General features: G+C 45.8%; 1 protein-coding gene across 1 annotated transcript in view; it reads right to left on the minus strand.

The window, feature by feature from the left end:
• The window catches only part of CLTRN (collectrin, amino acid transport regulator), a 195,759-nt gene that overhangs the window by 143,949 nt on the left and 30,722 nt on the right, over positions 1 to 21,088 (minus strand). Inside the window, exon 2 of the mRNA XM_069759737.1 lies at positions 14,480 to 14,538. Within this exon, the coding sequence (XP_069615838.1) occupies positions 14,480 to 14,538 (59 nt within the window). The remainder of the gene's footprint in view (positions 1 to 14,479; positions 14,539 to 21,088) is intronic.

Here is a 21,088-nt window from a genome sequence, read left to right on the forward strand (position 1 = left end):
GGTATTGACTGATCATAAGAACTTGACTTATCTTGAGTCTGCTAAGCGGTTGAATCCTAGACAGGCTCGTTGGTCGCTGTTTTTTGCCCGTTTTGACTTTGTGATTTCATACCTTCCGGGCTCTAAAAATGTGAAGGCGGATGCTCTGTCTAGGAGTTTTGTGCCCGACTCTCCGGGTTTGTCTGAGCCGGTGGGTATCCTCAAGGAAGGAGTAATTGTGTCTGCCATCTCCCCTGATTTGCGGCGGGTGCTGCAAAAATTTCAGGCTAATAAACCTGATCGTTATCCAGCGGAGAGACTGTTTGTCCCTGATAGGTGGACCAATAAAGTTATTTCTGAGGTTCATTGTTCGGTGTTGGCTGGTCATCCTGGAATCTTTGGTACCAGAGAGTTGGTGGCTAGATCCTTTTGGTGGCCGTCTTTGTCGCGGGATGTGCGTGTTTTTGTGCAGTCCTGTGGGATTTGTGCTCGGGCTAAGCCCTGCTGTTCTCATGCCAGTGGGTTGCTTTTGCCCTTGCCGGTCCCGAAGAGGCCTTGGACACATATCTCTATGGATTTTATTTCTGATCTTCCCGTTTCTCAAAAGATGTCAGTCATTTGGGTGGTCTGTGATCGCTTTTCTAAGATGGTCCATCTGGTACCCTTGTCTAAATTGCCTTCCTCCTCTGATTTGGTGCCATTGTTCTTCCAGCATGTGGTTCGTTTACATGGCATTCCAGAGAATATCGTTTCTGACAGAGGTTCCCAGTTTGTTTCAAGGTTTTGGCGAGCCTTTTGTGGTAGGATGGGCATTGACTTGTCTTTTTCCTCGGCTTTCCATCCTCAGACTAATGGCCAGACCGAACGAACCAATCAGACCTTGGAAACATATCTGAGATGCTTTGTTTCTGCCGATCAGGATGACTGGGTGTCCTTTTTGCCTTTGGCTGAGTTCGCCCTTAATAATCGGGCCAGCTCGGCTACCTTGGTTTCGCCATTTTTCTGCAATTCTGGGTTCCATCCTCGTTTCTCTTCAGGACAGGTTGAGTCTTCGGACTGTCCTGGTGTGGATACTGTGGTGGACAGGTTGCAGCAGATTTGGACTCATGTAGTGGACAATTTGACCTTGTCCCAGGAGAAGGCTCAACGTTTCCCTAATCACAGACGCCGTGTGGGTCCCCGACTTCGTGTTGGGGATCTGGTTTGGTTATCTTCTCGTCATGTTCCTATGAAGGTTTCCTCTCCTAAGTTTAAACCTCGTTTCATTGGTCCGTATAGGATTTCTGAGGTTCTTAATCCTGTGTCTTTTCATCTGACCCTTCCAGATTCTTTTTCCATACATAACGTATTCCATAGGTCATTGTTGCGGAGATACGTGGCACCTATGGTTCCATCTGTTGATCCTCCTGCCCCGGTTTTGGTGGAGGGGAAATTGGAGTATATTGTGGAGAAGATTTTGGATTCTCGTGTTTCTAGACGGAAACTCCAGTATCTGGTTAAATGGAAGGGTTATGCTCAGGAAGATAATTCCTGGGTTTTTGCCTCTGATGTCCATGCTCCCGATCTTGTTCGTGCCTTTTATGTGGCTCATCCTGGTCGGCCGGGGGGCTCTGGTGAGGGTTCGGTGACCCCTCCTCAAGGGGGGGGGTACTGTTGTGAATTCTGTGGCACAGCTCCCTCCTGTGGTCACAAGTGGTACTTCGGCTGATTCTCTCTGTGAGCTTCTGTTGGTGGAGGGAAGTGGTACTGCGGCTTCTGAGTTTCCTCCCTCAGGTGATCTGGTGAGGTCGTTAGCTGCTTCTCTATTTAACTCCACCTAATGCTTTGATCCTGGCTTCCTGTCAATGTTCCAGTGTTGGACTTGCTTTTCCCTGGATCATTCCTGTGGCCTGCTGCTCTGCATAGCTAAGTTCTTCTTTGCTATTTGTTTGCTATTTTTTCTGTCCAGCTTGTCTAATTTGTTGCTGGAAGCTCTGGGACGCAAAGGGTGTACCTCCGTGCCGTTAGTTCGGTACGGAGGGTCTTTTTTGCCCTCTTTGCGTGGTTTTCTTTAGGGTTTTGTGTAGACTGCAAAGTTACCTTTTCTATCCTCGATCTGTTAAGAAAGTCGGGCCTCACTTTGCTGAATCTACTTCATCTCTGCGTTTGTCTTTTCATCTTAACTCACAGTCATTATATGTGGGGGGCTGCCTTTTCCTTTGGGGTATTTCTCTGAGGCAAGGTAGGCTTATTTTCTATCTTCAGGCTAGTTAGTTTCTCAGGCTGTGCCGAGTTGCATAGGCAGAGTTAGGCGCAATCCACGGCTGCCTCTAGTGTTGTTTGGAGAGGATTAGGGATTGCGGTCTGCAGAGTTCCCACGTCTCAGAGCTCGTTCTATGATTTTGGGTTATTGTCAGATCACTGTATGTGCTCTGACCGCTATGTCCATTGTAGTACTGAATTGCCTTTCATAACAAGTTTCCTGATGTATAGTAGCTTTTACAAGTGTCTTTATTTTTGCAGATACACCAGGGACCACCGAGACACCAGGGACCATTGCGCCATCCAGCCAGTTTCCTGATGTAAGTATTACAGACCACAAACCTTGGAATATCATTTGTATAGTAGCTTACAAGTGTCTTTATTTTTGCAGATACACCTGGGACCACTGAGCCACCGGGACTTTCCAGGGACCACTGAGCCGGCCGAAAATGTGTTCTTCTGGGAGCCCTCCTCCACAGCGTCAGCGTAGTGAGGTAAATAATTTTTTTTTTTTTTTTTTTTTTTGTAGTTCTAGTTAAAATTTATGTTAAACACTATAAGCATTTTGTTTTCACAGGAAGCTGAAGCAGCCGAGGGCCTCTCAGAAGGAGACGAGATGGGTGGAGAAATACAAGGAGCGGGCGCACAGAGTGTAAGTTGTGCTGAAACAGTCGCTTCACACATCACAGAGCACGCAACACATACAAAACAGTTCATCATACATCACAGTACACATACAACATATGCCTACATCCAACATAATTCTTTTTCCTTTTTTTTAAGCCTGCTGCGCATGAAGTTCCTCCCAGCAGCTCCCAGAGTCGGCGTCGTAATCGCCGCCGCGGTCAGCCAGCAGTGAGTTTTTTTTTTCTCTTGGTACTTTTGTGATTCAGTGTTCTAATGTTTTTTTTTTTTTTACTCTATTCACAGGATTCACAGCGTGCTCCCGACTCAGATGATGAAGCCGGACTAGATGTGGACCGCCTCATCGAGGAGGTCTACGAGCGGGAGCCGCTGTGGAATATGGCTGACCGCAGGCATGCAGATCTGTTAGTCACACGTCGGCTCTGGTTGGAAATTTGTCACAACGTTGTAGGCAACAGTGAGGACCTTGATCCAAGGCAGCAGACTCGAGAACGTAAGTAGTCTAATTTCAGTCATTTCTGGAGCATGTCGAAATATGTTGTACTTAACCCATTTTTTTAAGTCATTCTTCTCTTTACAGGTGAAAGGGTTACGAAGCGGTGGCAGTCACTGAGGGATCGCTTCAAGAGGGAGTTTAACAAGGAGATTCAGGCCCCGAGTGGCTCAAGAGGACGGCGGTCTCAATTCAAATACAGCCGCGCCCTCTCATTCCTCCGGGCAACGATACTGAGAAGAAGGTAAATATTCAACAGCCCATTGAATAATTCACCATGTTTACCTGTCTAACTTTTTTGGTTTAAGGCAGGGCTTTTTCCAATCAATATATTAATTGTTTTTTTCCTATTTCAAAGCACCTTCTGTAGCCATCGGGAGCCTGCATCTACCTTGGACCCCTCTGGAGCGATCTCTCAGGAGTCCGCCACCGTGGGCCACGTCGTTAGACCCCACCCCTCTGACCCCTCGTCTGGCCCTTCCGGTACCTCTGCCCCATCCACTTTCTCTGCCCCATCCACTTCACCCGCCGCCAGCACTGGAGCATCATTGCAGCCTTTGTTACTTGAAGCTGCTGGTGAAGAGTTAGCGTTCCCTTTACCCCACCCCTCTGATCCTGCCACCTCTAGACCACCATTAGGTTTGTGGCGGCAGCAACAGAGAGGTCCGGAAAGGAGCTATGCTCCTGAGTTCTTGCATCTGAATGCATCCTTCCAGAGCGCTTTCAAAATTTTGGGAGAGCAAGTGGCTGCTGGGTTCAACATGGTGCAAACACGCATCAGTGAACACAGCAGTCGCTTGGATAGGATGCATTCAGATGCAAGGGATTCTCCAAACAACCTGTTTTTCCAATCAATGCTCAGGAGCATGGAAAAGCTGACTCGTCCCAGCAGATGCAGGTAATGCAAGGCTGCCATGCTGCTCTAGTGCAGGTCATCACACAAGCCACTCCAACTCCCACACCTCCCCACACATCCACAGTCTCTCCTAACATTCCTTTCCAAGCCACTTGCCGTTTCCCAACCCAGTCCCAATTCCCAGCCCAATTCCCAACCAGGCCCAATTTCCAGCCCACTTCCCAACACGGGCCCAATTCCCAACACAGGCCCAATTCCCAACCCAGGCCCAATATCAAACATCCTCCCTGTCAAACTTTACTTCCCCGTTTACTTTGCCACCTACACCAACACCACCCCCTGTCCAACCAGACCTCCCTGCTCAGCCTCATGTTTTTGCCCCCCTTTCCACTTCACATCAACCCCAACCCAGTAGGCTTCCCCCCCTATCGACGTGGTCCAACCTTCCAGCCCCTCCAGTAGTATCTCCACCCCACATTTTACAGAGTTATAAAAATTTTAAATGTTTTTGTCAACAATAAACCTGTTGAATCTTTTCTAAAAAAAATATTTAAAAAAAAAAAAGTGTTTACCCTAAAAAGGGGTCAAAAAAATTTGGTTTTACACAAAAAGTTTTACAAAAATTAAAAAATTATAATAAAAATGTTAAATAAAATTTTGTTTTGTTTCAAAACTATTTTATTGTTAAGTGTCTTGATTTAACTATGATAAGAAACAAAAGGTACAAAAACATAACACAAGTTTAAAAGGTATAACATATTAGGTTTATTAGAAAACATACCAAACTTTAGGAACTAAGTAATAAAACTTGGTGTAAAAAACTTGGTGTAAATAAAATCATAACACTTTGTACATTAACACTCTTCACAGAGACATCAAAGAAAAATCTCAAACTATGTTGTCTTGCCATGGAACTCTGCCTTCAGGTGACATGAAATACTCAGCAAAGTGGTCCCGCATTCTGGAAACCGAACCTGTGGCCCGAACAGAGCTGCTTTGGTAATCCCACAAGGTTGTCTGAGAGTCCTCATCATCCATGGAAACTGGCTCCTGGGAAATCACATAATTATGCAGCACCACACAGGCCTTGACAACCTCATCCGCAGTCTCTGTGTGCAGTTTTATGGCGGTTAGCAGTACTCGCCACTTTGCGGTTAAAATGCCAAACGCGCACTCGTCCACTCGTCTTGCTCTCGTTAAGCGGTAATTAAATACTCGTTTGGTTCGTGTCAAATCTCTACTTGCATAAAGTTTTAGTAGGTGTGGTGACAGCTGGAATGTCTCATCACCAACACAGACAAATGGCATAGGTGGGCCAGATGTTCCCGGGAGTGGTCTTGCTGGTGGAAAATCATAGCTGTCTCCATATAGACAACGGCCCATCAGAGAAGTTTTGAAGACTTGCGAGTCGTTGGACCGGCCATAGGCTCCAATGTCCACAGCAATAAATTTACAGTTGGCATCTGCTATGGCCATGAGTTCTATTGAAAAGTACTTTTTGTAGTTAAAGTACTCTGAGCCAGATCCTGCAGGTTTCGAATCCGGATGTGTTTGCCATCTACAGCACCCAAACAATTTGAGAAATGGCAGTTTCTCAAAATTTTCAGCACTCTGCAGCCAGATGTCCATAGTCAGATTTGGAATGTATTACCGATGCAAAGTATCCCTGAGTGCGCGGCAGGTCACTTTCACAATTCCGGAAATTGTTGATATTCCAAGGCGGAACTGGTAATGCAGTGAAGTTAGGGATTCTCCGGTAGCAAGGAATCTGTGAAAAACATATAAAAATGTTATTAAAAATTACAAACACCAACATTACATTTTGAAGAAATTTTCAAAAATATATATTTTTTTAATTTTTTTTACAGTTTTGATAAACAGCACTGCAGAAGTTTTTGTTCTGTTTTACTGCACATTTAAACCAGCATTTTTACATCTTTGCATTCCTATTATGGAGCAAGTGTTAAACACTGTGGAATGGCCACAAACAATAAAATAATTGACATGCGTCAGAAAATGCAACGCAGTGTTTCAGCGCAGTTTTTTCAGCAGCATGTTCACTGCTGATGTGGTTTTCCATTGGTTAAAACATGTTTACATGGCCTAAAATATGAACACTGGTAAAAAAAAATAAAATAACAAGTAGACTTACCACGGTGTCACCATCAGCCGCTTTTCCGGTGAGATGGAAAACCTCGTATATGTGTCATGCCTTCGGATGACATCCGCAACAAGTTCCACCAAAACATCAAAGTGTTCCTGCCTCATCCGAACATAATTAAAAAATGTCTCCGGGTTCTGCCGCAACTCCATGTAGAGAGTATAATAGACGCCCCGGGTCATCCGCTGTGCGTTTATAGGATGTATCCATAGTCATCGCCGGCGACGTCGCTGCAGAAGAATCCTCCGTCTTGCTGCTTCCTCCTTCTCCCGAACTATTATATCCAGCCGATTGGTCTCAAAAATCACATCAGTAACTACATTCGCAATCTTCACAAGCACTCCTCCCATCTCTGCCACTTTCTCTAAACCCTGTCAAAGATGGGGTGTAAAAACAGTCAATGTATAGTTTTCCCTATTTTCCAGTAGCCAATCACATTTGGGAGACGCCCATTTTTTAGGCTTGGAAAACGGATCCGTCAAAAAAAACGGATGAAACGGATGGTAAAAATGAACACAACGGATGCAACGGATCCAGTTTTTCAACGGAACCGTCTAGCGGATCCGTCAAAATACTGGATGCGTTACATCCGTTTTTCACAATTTTTGACGCATCCGTCGATATGTCGCGCCGACGCATTGCGACGCATCTGAAAAGACGGAAGTGTGAAAGAGGCCTTACTTAACCCCCAGTGTTGTTTCTTAGGAAGCTAAGGGGCACAAAAGATAGAGGAGTCATTGACAGAACTGATCATTGCAATATAAAGGATTAACAGTTATAGTGAAAGAAAACTAGCTGTGCTTAATGCTCAAACTGATGGTGTCACTGTCAGAAGTAACATCACCCTGCAGTGATTGAGACGAGTAATGCGCCATGTATTCCATAACGTCCTCTGCTTTCTCTTCACTAATACACGTACTAGAAGCAAAGGAGGTCAGCTGTGACCAGGGGCGGATTATCAGAGGGTCAATATGGGCGGTAGCCCAGGGCCCAGTGGTGTGGGGGGGCCCTGGGCTACCGCACAGATTGACCCTCTGATAATCGTCTGTGAATGCCCGCCGGCCAGTAGCAAAGCTACCAGGGGGGCAGAGGGTGCTGTCGCCCCGGAGCTCAGAGGGGCCCACCTGGAGCTAATGCCAATGCTAATTATATCGGCGTGCACAACACGCCGATATAGGTAAGCTCCACTGTAGTGCAGAGAGACATGATTTCCCTGCACTACAGCTGTCTGTTCTATAGACCGGGACGCTGAATGCCGGAACTGTACCTCTGCTGTAGGGGTCCAACTGCAGACACGCCCACATTGCACGCTGTGTCTGCAGGAGAGACCTCACAGCGCAGGGCACCGGCTTCTTCCTGCTGAGAGAAGCAGGAGAAAGTCAGGACGCTGCTTCTTCCCTCCCTGAGCCCTGCATACAGGAGCAGGACAGGAGATAGGACGACGTAGGAGCTCAGGCTGCGGGGGCTGGAGGTGACTGTACTGTGCAGTAAGAAGGAGGCAGGACACTGTTCCCCTCCTGACAAGTCCCTGAGGTTTCTTGCATCCGTTTTGCTCTGTCTCTTTCAATCTGTCTCGCCCTCTGTCTCTTTCAATCTGTCTCGCCCTCTGTCTCTTTCAATCTGTCTCGCCCTCTGTCTCTTTCAATCTGTCTCGCCCTCTGTCTCTTTCAATCTGTCTCGCTCTCTGTCTCTTTCAATCTGTCTCGCCCTCTGTCTCTTTCAATCTGTCTCGCTCTCTGTCTCTTTCAATCTGTCTCGCTCTCTGTCTCTTTCAATCTGTCTCGCTCTCTGTCTCTTTCAATCTGTCTCGCTCTCTGTCTCTTTCAATCTGTCTCGCCCTCTGTCTCTTTCAATCTGTCTCGCCCTCTGTCTCTTTCAATCTGTCTCGCCCTCTGTCTCTTTCAATCTGTCTCGCTCTCTGTCTCTTTCAATCTGTCTCGCTCTCTGTCTCTTTCAATCTGTCTCGCTCTCTGTCTCTTTCAATCTGTCTCGCTCTCTGTCTCTTTTAATCTGTCTCGCTCTCTGTCTCTTTCAATCTGTCTCGCTCTCTGTCTCGCTGGAGGACACACTGGGGCAGATTGCTGGAGACACTGTGGCAATGCTGGAGACACTGGGGCAATGCTGGAGACATTGGGGCAGATTGCTGGACACACTGGTGGTAATATGCTGGACACACTGGGGCAGATTGCTGGACACACTGTCTGGGGCAATGCTGGACACACTGGGGCAATATGCTGGACACACTGGGGCAGATTGCTGGACACACTGGGGCAGATTGATGGACACACTGGGGGCAATATGCTGGAGTCAGACACTGGGGCAGGTTGCTTTAGACACTGTCTGGGGGCAATGCTGGACACACTGGGGCAGATTGCTGGACACTGGGGCAATATGCTGGACATACTAGGGCAGATTGCTGGACACACTGGGGGTAATATGCTGGACACACTGGGGGAAATATGCTGGACACACTGGGGCAGATTGCTAGACACACTGGGGCAGATTGCTGGACACACTGGGGGCAGGACTGGAGGCATGGGCAGAATGTAGACACAGGGCATGATTGGAGACACGGGGCAGAATGAAAGACATGGGGCAGGATTGGATCATGGGGCAGGATGGATATGATGGAGACAGATGGGGCAGGATGGGGAGATCATATGGGGTAGCATGAATACTCATGAGGGCAGGATGCGAGAACATATGGCTGGAGCCAGGAATGAGATAAACGGGGCCAGGGTGGGGAATAGTATTACCATAGGGGCTAATTAAGGGATATTATTACTGCAGTGATGTACCGTATATACTCGAGTATAAGCCGACCCGAGTATAAGCCGACCCCTCTAATTTTGCCACAAAAAACTGGGAAAACTTATTGACTCGAGTATAAGCCTAGGGTAGAAAATGCAGCATTTACCGGTGAATTTCAAAAATAAAAATAGATGCTCTATACCGTTCATTATTGCCCCATAGATGCTCCATATACAACTGTGCTATATAGAATGCTCTGCACCGTTGATTATGGCCCCATAGATGCTCCTTATAATGCTGTGCCATATATGCTCTGCACCTTTGATTATGGCCCCATAGATGCTCCTTATAATGCTGTGCCCCATATATGCTCTGCACCTTTATGGCCCCATAGGTGCTCCTTATAATGCTGTGCCCCATATATGCTCTGCACCTTTATGGCCCCATAGATGCTCCTTATAATGCTGTGCCCCATATATGCTCTGCACCTTTATGGCCCCATAGATGCCCCTTATAATGCTGTGCCCCTTATATGCTCTGCACCTTTATGGCCCCATAGGTGCTCCTTATAATGCTGTGCCCCTTATATGCTCTGCACCTTTATGGCCCCATAGGTGCTCCTTATAATGCTGTGCCCCTTATATGCTCTGCACCTTTATGGCCCAATAGATGCTCCTTATAATGCTGTGCCCCTTATATGCTCTGCACCTTTATGGCCCCATAGGTGCTCCTTATAATGCTGTGCCCCATATATGCTCTGCACCTTTATGGCCCCATAGGTGCTCCTTATAATGCTGTGCCCCTTATATGCTCTGCACCTTTATGGCCCCATAGGTGCTCCTTAGAATGCTGCTGGTGCTGCCATAAAAAAAAAAAAATCACATACTCACCTCTCTTCTCAGGACGCCGGTGCTTTCAATAATTACCTGCTCCTCTGCGGCTCCGTCTCCAGCACTGACGCTCAGCAGAGGGCGCGCACTGACTACGTCACAGCGCCCTCTAACCTGAGCGTCATTGCTAGAGGACGCTGCAGACGGAGCCGCACCGGAGCGAGGAGCAGGTAATTATAGCGCTGCGCTCCCCTTACCTGCTGCGGCGCGGTCCCTGCAGTCCCTGGCTTCTCCGGCGCTGCAGCTTCTTCCTGTAATTGAGCGGTCACATGGCACCGATCATTTACAGCAATGAATATGCGGCTCCTCCCCTATGGGGGTGGAGCTGCCTATTCATTTCTGTAATGAGCGGTGCCATGTGACCGCTCAGTGCAGGAAGAATCTGCAGCGCCGGAGAAGCCAGGGACTGCAGGGACCGCGCTGGGAGCAGGTAAGTATGACTACACAGCCCCCGCTCCCCCTCCCCTGCTGACACCCGGGTATATGACTCGAGTATAAGCCGAGAGGGGGACTTTCAGCCCAAAAAAATGGGCTGAAAATCTCGGCTTATACTCGAGTATATACGGTATTTATTTTATTTTTTGAGTATACTGTTTTAAATGGGGGGGGGGGTGGGGTGGTCCTGTTACTGTGCAGAGTGACACTATATCGCCTTTTTTTCCTCATGTGGTGTAATGTAGAAGTTGTGAAAAATTAAGTAATGTGTTCTGCAAGCGGAGGTCGAGATAACTGTGTTATTTCCTGCAGAGACAAGTCCTGGCTGGAAGAAATGATGGCGGTCTGGACTGGATGAAAGATGAAGGACTTCACCTAGAGACGTCACTGGTGAGTCAGTGTTACCTATACACTGACACTATACACTATATACTATATACAGAGGTCCTGTGTACAATGTCACCAGTGATCACTGTATTACCTATACACTATATACAGAGCTCCTGTGTATAATACCACCAGTGATCTCTGTATTACCTCTACACAGACACTGCATACTAAGTACAGATCTCCTGTGTATAATGGCACTTATGGTGATAGTATAGTGTTTTTTTTATTACTGATCAGTATTGTAGTATTCAGTCACTTTGTGGTGGTAATATGTGGTCTGGAAATGGTGTTGTGGTATTTGTCCCTTGTATGTGCTATTTGGTCACCAAGTGGTTGTAATTTGTGGTCTGGTCATGGTGCGGTGTTCCTTGTATGTGATATTATTTAATCACTGTGGTTGTAATTTGTGGTCTGGTCATGGTGCGGTGGTATTTGTTCCTTGTATGTGATATTATTGGTCAAAATACACCTAAATTGTATTGCAGATTTTAACAAATATTTAATAGGTTACAGTAGAGTAGGGCCCGGCCATTTTTCTGGAGTAATCTGGTTCGGGTATATTATGACCCCCGTCACATGACCCCCGTCACATGACCCCCGTCACATGACCCCCGTCACATGACCGGGGGGGCCCACAGTGTCTGAACAGCCCGGGGCCCTGGCTACTCTTAATCCACCCCTGGCTTTGACCTGTGTTTAGTAGCACTACTGCCCAAATGGTTAATGGTGGTGGGTTGCTGCTGCTTGTAGCGCCTACATTTTTATTGCCAGATCACATGGTTTGAGTTTTTATTCTTTTACATTACCCCATTAATTGACACTTTTTCTTTTACCATACATTTTGTTACTACACTATAAACAACGTTTATTACTGTTTTTGACCTCAAATGCCACCTTCCCAAAAAGGATTGAACAAGAAATGACAAGTATGATGCAAAATCTGACTACTAAAACAGGTGTACAAAAAAGACAGTCGTTTATGACATGCACACTTTGTGAGGAAGACAATCGGAGTCAAATGTCTGGATTTTTTTAAATATTCTTTTTTCTTTTCTAAAGTACATTTATTCCCCACTTCCCAAAAAGGAAAAAAACAGAAGGCTCCAGTATTGGTGGGGCACGGTTGGTACCGATATCATATTAGACTGTATATGAGGTGGGCAAATACTCAGTACAAGTGGCTTATGACATGCATGCTTGCTCTGGCAGACATTGCGCTTAGATTATGTTTTCTTATAGCCATATTGTTGATTTGCATGCTTCTGCATGAATAAAAAAACCAAATGTGTAATTGAAATGCAGCAGGTGCCATATGCACTATAAATATGATCACTTGTGATCAATCACTGCTGCTGCCAGATCTCCTCCTATCTCTCTCTTCTGTGAGACTGCGCTCACTGCATGTATTAGGGGGACACTCGCTTGGCAACGGGATAAATGCACACGGGCACGATTTTTCACTTAAACAGTCTATGTGGGTTTATTTCTTACAGCATAAACCACCAAAACCAACAACAGATGGACAGTCTTTACATCAGGCTTCACATCACTAGCTTGCGACACTAAACACGCTGATCCTTATCTGACCAGTTACCGTGGGTGACCGCACAGTTCATAGAGTATCATAAGCACCAACAGTCTATGGTACCTTACGGGAGCACCTGCTCCACCTGCTGACTCCTTGTCCTCTCTCCTGGGAAAGCTGCCTTACGGGGTTCACCAACTTGCCTGGCAGGCACACCTCAGTCAGTCCAGAGCCACCAAAGGACGGTAGCTTCCCCAACACAGACCGTCCAGGTCCACGGTCTCTCGTGCTTCCAGGAAGACTCCACTCACCAGAGCTTCCAACACAGACCATCCAGGACCACGGTCTCACTGTGCACTATTCAGGATGTCCATCCCACCTCTGGGACCATCCAACACACAGGCATGTGGCGTGTCCGGGTGCTATTTGTCCAACATCCAGGCCACCAAGTCCAAAGCCTCACCATGTGCTATTCAGGGAGATAGCACTCCCAACACATAGGCTCTTCCAGGACCTACAGCACAGACCATTCAGGTCCACACTCAGAGAACATGTGACCCACACCCTGGTCACATTATCAAGCTGTAACCACTCCCCTAGATGGGAGGGTGTGTGTGGCTAGTTCGACCCGCCCATCTCTCATAACTAGCCCTGCCAGCCTCCTTCATAATTATACCAACAACTATATTTGTGGGACTACAAGTCCCAGAACAACAACATTGCTTTAAGCTGACAGCACAGATTATCTTCCTCTGCGACACACATACCGTCCATTCACAATATTATTGCCAGACTTTGTCTCATCATCATATTAATGCGTGCAACTGCCATGCACTCTCACGGCCTCAATTTGCCTCCGTGCGTATCCTGGGAAGACCATGCAGCGCCCCCTACCTGTAACAGGGGTCACTGCATCACACTTCCTATCAATTGAATTGCTTAAAGGGAACCTGTCACCCCCAAAATCGATGGTGAGGTAAGCTCACAGTCATCAGGGGCTTATCTACAGCATTTTGTAATGCTGTAGATAAGCCCCCGATGTAACCTGAAAGAGGAAAAAAAAGAGGTTAGATTATACTCACCCAGGGGCGGTTCGTTGTGGTCTGGTCAAATGGGTGTCTCAGGTCCACTCCGGTGCCTCCCATCTTCATTCCATGACGTCCTCTTCCGGTCTTCACGCCGCGGCTCTGGCGCAGGCGTACTTTATCTGCCCTGTTGAGGGCAGAGGAAAGTACTGCAGTGTGCAGGCGCCGGAAAGGTCAAAGAGGCCCAACAGGGCAGATAAAGTACGCCTGCACCGGAGCCGTGGCGTGAAGACCGGAAGAGGACATCATGGAATGAAGATGGGAGGCACCGGAGTGGACCTGAGACACCCATTTGACCAGACCGCAGCGGGACCACCCCTGGGTGAGTATAATCTAACCTCTTTTTCTCCTCTTTCAGGTTACATCGGGGGCTTATCTACAGCATTACAGAATGCTGTAGATAAGCCCCTGATGACGGTGAGCTTACCTCACCATCGATTTTGGGCGTGACAGGTTCCCTTTAATTATTCTCTTTACTACAAAGATTACCACACTGATCCTCACTACTTCTGTTGTACAGCAAACACTGTCTGTAGAATCTATTTACTGTTTTAGAACTTTCTCTATGTCTGCTGCATTCCCTGCCTCTGCTTTTATGCAGACAATAGTCCTGATTGGTTGTGCTACACTCTGTGATGTGATAGCAGCAAGGCATTATAAGTCGTGCCTGAGATAATGTGAACCTTCTCTGGCTGATACAATTTTATGTATACTGGAAAATGGCAGCGAGCATTTTTTGGTGATTGACTTAAATTGCAAATTGTTCAAATTTGACAAATCCAGTAAACTTCCAAAAAATTGTCACAAGTTCAATTCACATTTAATTGATTTGCTCATCTCTGTTTGTTATATATACATTTTATAAACCATGAAATCCGAGTTTAAATAAATCAATACTGTAGCATTTAACCTGTGGTTCTTCAGATGATGCAAAAAACATGACATGCTGAGAGTTGTAGTTTTGCAAGAGTTGGTTGCAGACCAATGAAGTGATAGACACATCAAACAAAAAGTTAAATTCCACTTACCGCCTTATCGCCCAGGGCTTTTTTTATATTAAAACGGACTTTGAAGGCCCCTGGAGCATCTAGAAGTTAAACATATAAATATTAAGCACTGTGATAATATTATAATGTAGTTATGCAGCGCCCAAGGGTCCTGGTCATTGCAGTAATGTCATTCTCCTCTAGGGGGGAGTGATGTTACCTTTGGAGGCAATAAAGGAGATCTCTTTACCAGGTAACACCAACATACAACACATTTCATACTCCAGTCCACCAGGGGGAGCTATGCTCCTATTTATTAGGGCACTCTTCACAATTAGGTTAAACTGGTGGTCTGGAGAGGAAGTTAGGCAGATACTGGCTGAGCTTCGGCTCAGGTAGTTGGTCCCTGACAGGGGTGGGATCCTGTCAGAGATCCAGACGGAGGGTCACGGAGCTGCGCCTGCCCCACGTGCGGCAGTTCCTAAGAAAGGACACAAACAGAGAACTGTATTGTAGAGAGTTAGAAGAAGTCATAGCTAAAGGAGAGGAAACCAGAAGGAGTTCTGCCCTACACAGGCTGCCTCCTTCTGAGGCGCAGGATCCGGTAGCTGGAACACCGAGGGAGCAACAGTCATTTATGCCTTGCGTCAGAGACCGGCAGGACAGCTAATTTCACGTTACTGATCTGCCCCATACCCAGGAGGCAAGGTGGCACCCACAAGAGGCTGGGGCGTGCTAGAGTCTCTGTAAAAAGCCTCAGGTTACCGGTCATACGGGTTGTCCTATCCATCAGGGGGACAGAGAGAGGAATAACATCTAGAACATCTACAACAGTTGTGAGGACCTTATGAGAGGCTCAGCAATAAGGTACTACAACACACGGTGCTCGAGGAAGGCTACTGATTTCCACCTGGATAAGGGGACTCTGGATTTGCCTCCGGACCGACCGGACTCTGCCTGTCCTGTGATCTGTGCTGTGGACTGTGGATGCTGAAGCCTTAAGTAAAAAAGGTAAAGAGACTGCAACCTTGTGTCCTCGTTCTTCACTGCGCCTCTCACCATCCACCATCTATACACTGGGAAGCCCTGGGGATACACTTCACCTGTGGGAAGGTATACCATCTAGCTGCCATCACATCACCCCAGCGGACCCCTTATAGCTCCGTTGGTCACCCTGACCGAATACCACAGGTGGCATCACAAACATTTCCCTTTTACACGGACCGGGTCGCCACCTTGACATCCCCCTGCGAACCAAAGGACCCGGTACCGAGTACCCCACTGCTCACGGGGGCGCACCAGTTATATATTGTTAGTCTCAAGTCAAAGCAATATTAAGGGATATCTTCACAAGGTTTTCACTACCTAATCTGAGAGCAGCATAGCGTAGAGACAGAGACCTTGATCCCAGCGATGGTCACATACTGGTTTGCTTGTTGTAGTTTTGATAAAATCACTGTTTTAATCAGCAGGACATTATCACTGTAGGACTAGAAAAGTTGCTGCCATGTATTCCAACCCTGTCCACACCACTGATTGGCAGCTTTTGTGTACACTGTGCATGGGCAGAAAGCTGCCAATCAGGGGGTGTGGGCGGGGTTATACAGAGCTCAGCATTCAGTGAACTGCTAGACCTGAAGCTGTGAAAACAGTGATTTTATAAAAACTGACAGAAAGCAGCCCAGTAAGTGACACATCGCTGAAATCAGGGTCTGTGCCACTACATATTGCTGCTCCCAGATGGGATAGAAAAACCTGGCGATTGATTCCCTTTAATCCCTTTCTGCCATCAGACGTACTATTCCGTCCATGTGACCAGGGCCCTAATTCCCATTTACGGAATAGTACGTCACATGCGATCAGCTGCACTCATGGGGGGAGCGCGGCTGATCGCGGCCGGGTGTCAGCTGATTATCACAGTTAACACCAGGTACTAAGTGCCAGGAACGGTCACAGATCGCTCCCGACACTTCAACCCCCAGGACACTGCGATCAAACATGATCGCAGCGTTCCGGAGCCGGCAGAGGGGCTGACAGCCCCTCTGCCTTTGGATCGGAGACCCAGTGGCATGATGCGGGGTCCTGTATGCTGCCATGGAGACCCGATGTCATCACGATGACATCCGGGTCTCCACTGCTGAGAGACCTCCTGTCATGCACAGTGATGACCAGGAAGTCCCTCAGGTCAGTGTGCAACTCCGTGCAGCGCTGACAGCTTCTATAGCATGCAGATCTGCATGCTATAGAAGCGCTCAGCCTGCAAAAAATGATTGTCCCATAGTGGGACACAGTGTAAAAATAAGAATGAAGTAAAAAATGTTTTTAATAATTGTAAAAATATTTTTTTTAAATAATAAAAATAATAAAAAAATCAATATTTATTCAATCAAAAAATATTTCAATTAAAAAAAATCTATACAATAAAAGTACACATACAGTGTACAGTGTGTTCGATTCTAGTATGAAGTGTTTTACTATGGGAACGAAAACTTAGGCTTAAGAGATAACGGTCATCAGAACTGTCACGGACCAAAAAGGAGCCATCCGTAACCACCAGAAATATAAAACTGTACCACTAGTTAACCCCTTTAGTGAACACCATAAAAAAAGACAAAAAAACAATGCTTTATCATACCACCGAACAAAAAGTGGAATAACACGCAATCAAAAATACAGATATAAATAAACATGGTACCGCTGAAATAGATATCATGATTAAGGGTGCTTTGCCACCTGAAACGCGTAGATAGATAGTGTTTTTATCCTTATTGTGCTGATGTTTTTATCCTCTGCTTCTACATGAAGTGAATAAAGTACCAAGTTTTTACTTTTCACTGTCTCGTTGAGCTGGATATTCTTTTTTTACCGCTGAAAACATCATCTTGTCCTGCAAAAACTAGCCCTCAAACAGCATCATCAGCAAAAAAATAAAAGTTATAGCTCTCAAAATAAAGCGATGCAAAAATACGGTAATTATTTTTTATATAAAAGTTTTTATTGTATAAAATCGCCAAAACATTAAAAAATTAGGTATTGCTATAATCATACGGACCAGAAGAATAAAACTGTTTTATCAATTTTACCAAACTAGGAACGGTATAAACGCTTTCCCCCCCCCCCCCCAAAAGAAATTCATGAATAGCTGGTTTTTGTTCATTCCGCCTCTCAAAAAAGGAATTAAAAAAATGATAAAAAAAACTCATGTGCCCGAAAATGGTGCCAATAAAAACATCAACTTGTCCCGCAAAAAATAAGACCTAATATGACTCTGTGGGCCAAAACATGGAAAAATTATAGCTCTCAAAATATGATAATGCAAAAACTATTTTTTGCAATAAAAAGCGTCTTTTAGTGTGTGACGGCTGCCAAACAAAAACCCGCTATAAAAACCCGCTATAAATAATAAATCAAACCCCTTTTATCACCCCCTTAGTTAGGGAAAAATAATAAAATTAAAAAAATGTATTTATTTCCATTTTCCCATTAGGGTTAGGGTTGGGGCTAAAGTAAGGATTATGGTTACGGTTGGGATTAGGGTTAGGGGTGTGTTAGGTTTGTGGTTAGGGTTATGGTTCGTGTTAGGGGTGTGTTGGGGGTTTCCACTGTTTGTGCACATCAGGGGATCTCCAAACGCGACATGACACCGTAGACATTTCGATCAAAGTCTCCATTCCAAAATGTCACTACTTTCCTTCCAAGCCCCGACGTGTGCCCATACAGTAATTTCTCCTACATGTGGGGTATCAGCATACTCAGGACAAATTGCACAATAACTTTTGGGGTACAATTTCTCCTGTTACCCTTGGGAAAGTAAAAAAAAAAATTGGATCTGAAATAGTTTTTATGTGAAAAAAGGTAAATTTTCATTTTTTTTTAAACATTCCAAAAATTCCTGTGAAGCACCTGAAGGGTTAATAAACTTCTTAAAGGGCCACTGTCACCTCCCTCCAGCCGTTATAAACTAAAAGAGCCACCTTGTGCAGCAGTAATGCTGCATTCTAACAAGGTGGCTCTTTTAGTTTTAGGTTCAAGTATACCCCAAATAAAGCGTTTTTATACTTAGCCACAATTCCTGTCTCTAGCCAGGGAGGCGGGTCCTGTTGTGAATTCTGTGGCTGAATTCACTCCTGTGGTCACAAGTGGTACTGCAGCTTCTGAGCTTCCTCCCTCAGGTGTTCTGGTGAGCTCGTTAACTGCTTCATTACTTAACTCCGCCTGATGCTGCTATCCTTGCTCCTTGTCAATGTTTCAGTGTTGGATCTGAGCTTCTCCTGATTGTTCCTGTGACCTGCTGCTCTGTATAGCTAAGTGCCTTTTGCTTTTTTGTTGCTTTTTTTCTGTCCAGCTTGTCTTTTGTTTTGCTGGAAGCTCTGAGACGCAAAGGGTGTACCGCCGTGCCGTTAGTTCGGCACGGTGGTTTTTTTTTTGCCCCCTTTGCGTGGTTTTGCTTTAGGGTTTTTTGTAGACTGCAAAGTTCGCTTTACTGTCCTCGCTCTGTCCTAGAATATCGGGCCCCACTTTGCTGAATCTATTTCATCCCTACGTTTTGTCTTTTCATCTTACTCACAGTCATTATATGTGGGGGGCTGCCTTTTCCTTTGGGGAATTTCTCTGGGGCAAGTCAGGCCTATTTTTCTATCTTCAGGCTAGCTAGTTTCTTAGGCTGTGCCGAGTTGCCTAGGTAGTTGTTAGGCGCAATCCACAGCCGCTTTTAGTTGTGTTTAGGATAGGATCAGGTGTGCAGTCTACAGAGTTTCCACGTCTCAGAGCTCGTTCTTGTATTTTTGGGTATTTGTCAGATCACTGTGTGCGCTCTGATCGCTAAGCACACTGTGTTTCTGGATTGCCTTCATAACACCTGTCATTAGCAAACATAACAGTACAAGGAGCCAAACTAATGATTCTCAATAGAGGGAAAGAAAAAGTTCTGACATCATTTTTTTTTTTTTTTTTCTGCTCTGTGTTCACTTTTTTTTTTCCCCTAGACATTTGGGTGATTCTGGACACAGGTGTGGACATGGATATTCAGGGTCTGTGCTCTTCAATGGATAATCTCGTTATAAATGTACAAAAAATTCAAGATACTATTGATCAGAAATCTATGTTAGAACCAAGAATTCCTATTCCTGATTTGTTTTTTGGAGATAGAACTAAGTTTCTAAGTTTCAAAAATAATTGTAAGCTATTTCTGGCCTTGAAACCTCATTCTTCTGGTAATCCTATTCAACAGGTTTTGATTATTATTTCTTTTTTGCGCGGCGACCCTCAAGACTGGGCATTTTCTCTTGCGCCAGGAGACCCTGCATTGAGTAGTGTCGATGCGTTTTTCCTGGCGCTCGGATTGCTGTACGATGAGCCTAATTCAGTGGATCAGGCTGAGAAAAATTTGCTGGCTTTGTGCCAGGGTCAGGATGATATAGAAGTATATTGTCAGAAATTTAGGAAATGGTCAGTACTCACTCAGTGGAATGAATCTGCGCTGGCAGCTTTGTTCAGAAAGGGTCTCTCTGAGGCTCTTAAGGATGTCATGGTGGGATTTCCTATGCCTGCTGGTTTGAATGAGTCTTTGTCTTTGGCCATTCAGATCGGTCGACGCTTGCGCGAGCGTAAATCTGTGCACCATTTGGCGGTACTGCCTGAGGTTAAACCTGAGCCTATGCAGTGCGATAGGACTATGACTAGAGTTGAACGGCAGGAATACAGACGTCTGAATGGTCTGTGTTTCTACTGTGGTGATTCCACTCATGCTATTTCTGATTGTCCTAAGCGCACTAAGCGGTCCGCTAGGTCTGCCGTCATTGGTACTGTACAGTCCAAATTCCTTCTGTCCATTACCTTGATATGCTCTTTGTCGTCGTTTTCTGTCATGGCGTTTGTGGATTCGGGCGCTGCCCTGAATCTGATGGATTTGGATTATGCTAAACGTTGTGGGTTTTTCTTGGAGCCTTTGCGGTGTCCTATTCCATTGAGAGGAATTGATGCTACACCTTTGGCCAAGAATAAACCTCAATACTGGGCCCAGCTGACCATGTGCATGGCTCCTGCACATCAGGAAGTTATTCGTTTTCTGGTGTTGCATAATCTGCATGATGTGGTCGTGTTGGGGTTGCCATGGCTACAAACCCATAATCCAGTATTGGATTGGAATTCCATGTCGGTATCCAGCTGGGGTTGTCAGGGGGTACATGGTGATGTTCCATTTTTGTCGATTTCGTCATCCACCCCTTCTGAGGTCCCAGAGTTCTTGTCTGATTATCAGGATGTATTTGAAGAGCCCAAGTCCGATGCTCTATCTCCGCATAGGGATTGTGATTGTGCTATCAATTTGATTCCTGGTAGTAAATTCCCTAAAGGTCGATTATTTAATTTATCCGTGCCCGAACACGCCGCTATGCGCAGTTATGTGAAGGAATCCCTGGAGAAGGGACATATTCGCCCATCGTCATCACCACTGGGAGCTGGGTTCTTCTTTGTAGCCAAGAAGGATGGTTCGCTGAGACCGTGTATTGATTACCGCCTTCTTAATAAGATCACTGTTAAATTTCAGTATCCCTTGCCATTGTTATCTGACTTGTTTGCTCGGATTAAGGGGGCTAGTTGGTTCACTAAGATAGATCTTCGTGGTGCGTATAATCTGGTGAGAATCAGGCA

Source organism: Ranitomeya imitator, chromosome 3, assembly GCF_032444005.1.
Source record: "Ranitomeya imitator isolate aRanImi1 chromosome 3, aRanImi1.pri, whole genome shotgun sequence".
NCBI lineage: Eukaryota > Metazoa > Chordata > Amphibia > Anura > Dendrobatidae > Ranitomeya > Ranitomeya imitator.